General features: G+C 57.2%; 1 protein-coding gene across 1 annotated transcript; it reads left to right on the forward strand.

Annotated features, from left to right (window-relative positions):
• Positions 1-1,377: 1,377 nt before the first annotated feature.
• Tmem271 (transmembrane protein 271) lies at positions 1,378-5,687 on the forward strand. The gene has a single exon (XM_074042802.1). It carries the CDS (start codon positions 1,627-1,629, stop codon positions 2,761-2,763), a length of 1,137 nt encoding a protein of 378 aa, XP_073898903.1. The 5' UTR covers positions 1,378-1,626; the 3' UTR covers positions 2,764-5,687.
• The last annotated feature ends 274 nt before the right edge of the window (positions 5,688-5,961 follow it).

A 5,961-nucleotide genomic window follows, 5' to 3' on the forward strand; every position in this document is an offset into this window, starting at 1 on the left:
GGAACCTGAGGGGCGGGCGCGCAGGCGCGTTTTCAAGCAACCTCTGCCCCTCTTCCCCAACCGGGGCGGTGGGCTCAGCCGCTGCATCCAGCGGTTACCACGCTGCGCAGGCGGCCTAAGTCACCCACGCCAGAGACCGCGCGCCTGGGTGGGGCTGCTCCGCGGGGGCCTCAGGATGGTCGGGGTCTGGCTTTGGGCGACATTCCCACCTGCCGCCGTCGCGCCGTCCTCTTGCGCACCCGAGTGTGCATGGTCCCAAGAAGGCTACTTGCCTTCCTACCCCTTGGTGCAGGCCGAATTAATTCACCTGTGCCTGTATCCACGGAAATTTCCTGCCTGATCAGGAGTCTGAACTCAACACCAACTCGGACTCACCGGAGGCTCTGCCTAAAGCTTCTTCCCAGTCCGGCTCTGTGGCTGGTCGTCCCAAAGACACCTCCAGCCCGCCCCCCATACCGCTGCACACCGCAACACAACGCTACCATACCATACACATTTGCACACACCCTCTGCACACACACACACACACACACACACATAGCACATCCCAATACAACACATACCACATTTCCCCACAATACACACCTCACAACATACATCACGGATGGCTCCTTATGCATATACTGCACACACGCCACACCCCCATGCACTCACTCCGTAACATCCCTCTCTGCACATACAACACACCAGCACACCACACACACCGCACACAGAATACCCACCATCCCCGCCCCCGCAGCTCATACAGACACCCGTCACACACATACTGGACGCAATACATACACCACACAACCTACATACACACACCCCACACACGCCTCTCATACGCACACTATACACACCCCACACGCACGCCAGCACTTCCCAGAGATCCAGACTTTTTTCCCATCCTCCCAGCACCCCGCTATCCCCACTTTTCCTCTACAAGAGTCACTTCTTCCCGTTGTCTCTCTCCCATGCTCTCCCCCATATTCGTGTCCTCACTCCCCTCATTCTGCCACCCCCAGCTAACTTCTTCAGGTTTCCCGAAGCTGGGAGGCGGGTGGGCGTGGAGACCGGCCTGGCCAGGTTGATAGGACAGTGAAGCGCAGACGTAGGGCACCCAGAGGTGGGAGGTGCTGGGGGTGGGGCCCAGGGGGCCTGGGAGAGAAAGGCCGGGGTGGGGTGGCATTCCTACGGCAGGAGGCGCAGGCGAGGGGCGCTGACAGGGGGTGGACGGGCTGGTGGCGGCACAGCGAGGGGCGCTTCTCGTTGGGTAGGGCGGAAGGACGTCCTGGGGGCCGCGGGGGCGGGTGGGGGCCGCGCAGGGCGGCGCCAGGGCGAGGCGCGCGGGGCCGCGGGCGGGTGTGGGAGTCGCGCGTCCGGGGAGCGGCGCCGCGGGCTGGGGAGGGGGCGCGCGCGCCCTGCGGTCCTCGGCGCCGCTTCGGTTCCCGGTGCGGGGTCGCGGCGGCGGCGGGAGGCGGAGGATGCGGGCTCTGGCGGTGGCAGCGCGGGCCCGGGAGGACGCGGGAGGATGAGGAGGAGGCCGGCGGTCCGGCCGCGCGGCGCCGGGAGGAGGCGCAGGCGGCGGGGGCGGCGGCGGGCGGTGGCGGGCGCGCGGGGTGCGGGCCGGCTCGGGCGCGGAGGATGAAGTGGAGCGTCCGCGGGGCCTGCGCCGCGTTTTCCTCTTGCCTGCTGCTCGCCTGCGCTCTCAGCGCCGCCGCCGTCGGCCTCAAGTGCTTCTCACTGGGCTCGGAGCTGCGCGGGGAGCCGTTCCGGCTGGGGGCGGCCGCCGGCGCCTTCTACTCGGGGCTGCTGCTGGCCGCCGGCCTTTCGCTGCTCGGCGCCGCCCTGCTGTGCTGCGGACCCCGGGAAGCGCCCCTCGCCGGGCCCGGGCCAGGGCCGGGCCCTGGGCTCGGAGCTCCTGCGGCTCCCGCAGGCGCTCCCGAGGCCGCGCCGGGCGAGGCGGGGGCGGCGGTTGGGCCCCCAGGGCCGGTGAACAGCCAGAACCTGCTGCTGCTGGGGGTTCTGGTCTTCATGCTCGGGGTCCTCAGCGCCTTTGCGGGCGCGGTGATCGACGGCGACACCGTGTCCCTGGTGGAACGCAAGTACTCCCACTACTGCCTGCCGCCGCGCGCACCGGCCGCTGCTGCCGGCCCAGCCCCCGGCTCCACGGCCCCAGGTCCGGGCCTGACTCCCGGCGCGCCGCGCGCCCGCAGCGTCCTGGACAGCGCCACGTCTGCCAAGTGCCGCCAGCTGAAGGACTACCAGCGCGGCCTGGTGCTCTCCACGGTCTTCAACTCGCTCGAGTGCCTGCTTGGCCTGCTCAGCCTTCTGCTGGTCAAGAACTACAAGTCGTCGCAGGCTAGGCGCGGCCGGCGCGGCCGGCGGAAGGCAGGTCGGGCCCTGGCGCGGCCCCGCGGCGGCCCCGGGCTCCGCGCGCAACCGCTGGCCTCCCGGGCGCGGAGGGGCCGGCGGGGTCGGCGGGGCCGGCGGCTGCAGCAGCGGCCAAGCGAGGCCTCCATCCTGTCCCCGGAGGAGTCCGACTTCTCCGCCCCGGGGGACTGCGCGGGCTTCGCGGCGCACCACGCCGTGTCTTACATCAACGTGGGCGTCTTCCACGCGTTTGACGAGGCGGGCGTGGAGGTGTGCTGCGGCGGGCACCCGTCGGTGGAGCTGCCGGGGTACGCGCCCTCAGACCCGGACCTCAATGCCTCCTACCCGTACTGCTGCCGGCCGCCCTGTGAGGCGGCGCGCCCCTGGGAGCCAAGCCGGGCCTGCTGAGCCCGGGCCCACCCCCGCAGGACCCCCGGCGGGCCCCAGCCTTGGCATCCCTGGCCTGGCTCTTTGAGGGCTCGGTGACCACAGGGTGGTCTTCCGGTATTCTCATTTCTGTGTCGGGAGGTTTCTCTTCTCTGTGTCGTTAGTATCTGGAATCCATTTAAAGTTTACAATAAATGTGTGGGGTGGGCTCACCGACCGCATTAGTCTTTGGCAAGTCCGGTCCCTGGCACTGCGCTCTGAGGTCCGCGGTCAAGGCGGCAAGAACAGAGTCCAGCGACGGTGATTTCACGAGGAGGACCTCCACAGAGAGGACAGAGACAAAGCAGCCAAGACCGTAGGAACGGAAGTGAAAAACCACCCAACAGCAACACTTTGTACACGGATGTGCCTGCTTCTGTTGACACTTTCTTACTGTAAAGCTCAGCATAAACAGTGAAAATGTTTGGTAAATTTATTGCAATTTGACATCGGTGAGTTCCTTTATTAAATTAATTGCTATGTTATCGCAGAATGTTCATCCACTGGGAGTTAGAGGATGGGGGAAATGGCTGAACTGGGTCGGATTAATGTTGAGTTTGAACGCTGTGTTCTGCTAGCTGGTAGACTAAGTCCAACCTGTCTCTGAGCTAACTTGCTGTGTGTGCAGACTTTGATACCAGACCTCTGCATTTCTGTTTTTGGAAACTGGCTGTGTGGTTTCTACTGCAAAGCAGTAGAATTTATTTTTGGTTATTACATATGAACAATCGAATCCTATTTTGGAAAATCACAGTCATAGTTTTTCTGCAAAGATAATTTTCCTGTTAACTTATTGACCTGGTAATTTTGAATATTATAGCATTTCATTTAAAATATACCCCTTAAATAGCCTTAATGAATGTGAAAGATATACTTTTAAATGACTAGGATGTGTGTGTGTTTACACACACTATGAAGTGAGTTCCATATGATTGCAGTTTTCATCCTTCTGGAGGGCTGGCCGGGAGCCAGACAGACTCCAAGTCTTGGAAAAGGTGATCTGACTTCCGTATGCCTGGAATGGTAGTACCAGGCAAGTAACCACTGAGTGACCAGCTGGGAGCACAGTCCTTCCCTAGCTGGAAAGTTGTGTGCCTCCCTGTAGGTGCAAGCAGAGAGCAGCAGTGCTCTGCTCGTGTGAGCACCAACACACATCACTTTAGGTGAAAAGCCATGGAAATTCTGGGTAGTGTCTTCAGTGCACAGGAAGTCACTTCTGTGAAAAAGTCACCAGTTTAAGGGGTGTGGTTCCCAGGTGCCAGCTCTGGGATGGGACCTCTCCTCAGCCCCCAGGTGCCCTTCCCAAAGCTCTCCCACCAACCCCCAAGCTGGTACATGGTGGTACTACCCTGCTGCAGCAGAGGCAGTGAGAGGAAGAGGCCCCAGTCCATTTTCATGAAGAAAGATGAGATTTATTACCAGTCTTTGGGCTAATCCATGGTGGTGCAAACCTGTCCCATTGATTCTCAGACAATTCCTGTGAAACTCAGGGACTGTGATCAAAAGGCAACAAGCCCAGTCCTGACTGCTGTGTTGCAGTCACCTGAGGAAAAGCAGTGGCTCAAGTCCAGTTTACTGGATTCTCACCCAGAGGCACTGCCCATATCAGGTCTTTTCTGTCCTGGGGTAGTGTGAGAAAGGTGGGTTAGCCTGACTCACTCGTCCTACTGTTGGTCCACTCAGCCCAGCCCTCCTGTCCCAGGACAGTAGCCTGTTGGCCATCAGGCTAATGAGCAATGTTACAAGTGACAGCTCAAAGTGTCTTGAAATACTTTGCCCCACCTACCTAAACTCAACCAATGTGACATTGCCAGGTATTTCCAATTGGGAGCAGAAACCTCACATGTGGATGCATAGGCCAGCCTCCTGGGGCTGCTTAGAAGAGGCAGCCAGGTCCACCTGCCTGGTGGGTGAGCAAGGGTGGCTCCCTGTAGAAGGCAGCAGAGCAGCTGCCTGGGCAGAGTGAGCCCATGGGTAGTGTGTGTGCACCAAGTCAGCTGCCTTTGGACCCTTTTGTTTTCTGAGGTGCTTAGTCTTGCACACTTTACACAGCTCAAAAATGAGTCTTTCAAATGTGTAATCAAAGTCAGTGACCTGACTGAAATTCCAGGCATTTCTTGGGAGGGATAGAAGCTTCACAGAATATAGTGGGGTGGCCAGGGCAGGCAGAGCTTGTGTCATCTGTGCATAATGTCTGGTTGGGGCCAGGATGGAATCTAGGGTGTGTGGGGCAGGGGCACTAGTCCTTTGTGAACTAACCTCTTCTACATGACCAGAAGCTGGGTGGGTAGTTTCAAGATTTGGTGTTCCCAACTCCATGAATATTTTTATCTTCATGATTAGAGGTCATGAAATGTGGGATTCCAAAATTTTATTTTTAAAGCTTATTACAGAAAAAATAGAATCCCACTATCCTTAAACCCAAATTGTGACAAAGATCAGTCCCCAGGGAAATGGTTGAGGATCATTAGGTCACCAGCTTTTCCACCTAATCAGATGGAACTCCACTCACAGCTTTTATTCATGTTCATTCTACTCTGAAGCTTTAGGTCAGCTGTTCAGAACACACTGCAGCACTTTATTTTATCTGGCTAAGTACTGAATTTGCAAGGAATTATTTTAGCATGAAGGTGTGACTTGTTCAGCAGGGAGATTCACTTCATGTGGTGAGGTGCTTTGTTTTAAGGGAGTAATTTAATAAGCATAGCACTTGATGCTGTGTATGGAATTGGGCAGTGGAATTGCCTAACAAGCTATGTTTTCTTAGGATCAGTGCTCCCTCTGATATCTGGGTTTTCATCCCTTTCTTTAGTCAGAGGGGTTCTCTGCTCTGAGTAACATGAAACATAACCATATAACTGAGCCTTTGATTAAAAATTCAATTAAACAATCATTTAATTTTAAAATCAGTCAGATGGTAGTTTGTTGTGAAGTTCAAAGTGCTAATGACTGAAGGTATTCTTTTATTTTAGTACTGGGGTTTTCACTTGCTAGGCAGGTGCTCTACTGCTTGAGCCACACTCCTAGCCCTTTTTTTTTTGCTTTAGGTTATTTTTCAGATAAAGTCTCACATTTTTTTTCCTTTGGGGTTGGCCTCAGACCATTGTCCTTTTACCTGTGCCTCCTGAGTAACCAGGATTATAGACAAGGGCCACCAAGCCTCAAATGCATGCACACATG

This window comes from Castor canadensis, chromosome 9 (assembly GCF_047511655.1).
Source record: "Castor canadensis chromosome 9, mCasCan1.hap1v2, whole genome shotgun sequence".
Lineage (NCBI taxonomy): Eukaryota > Metazoa > Chordata > Mammalia > Rodentia > Castoridae > Castor > Castor canadensis.

Excerpts from the sequence above, each read along its gene's own strand:
- Tmem271 (XM_074042802.1), top strand. The coding sequence starts at position 1,627 with ATGAAGTGGAGCGTCCGCGGGGCCTGCGCCGCGTTTTCCTCTTGCCTG.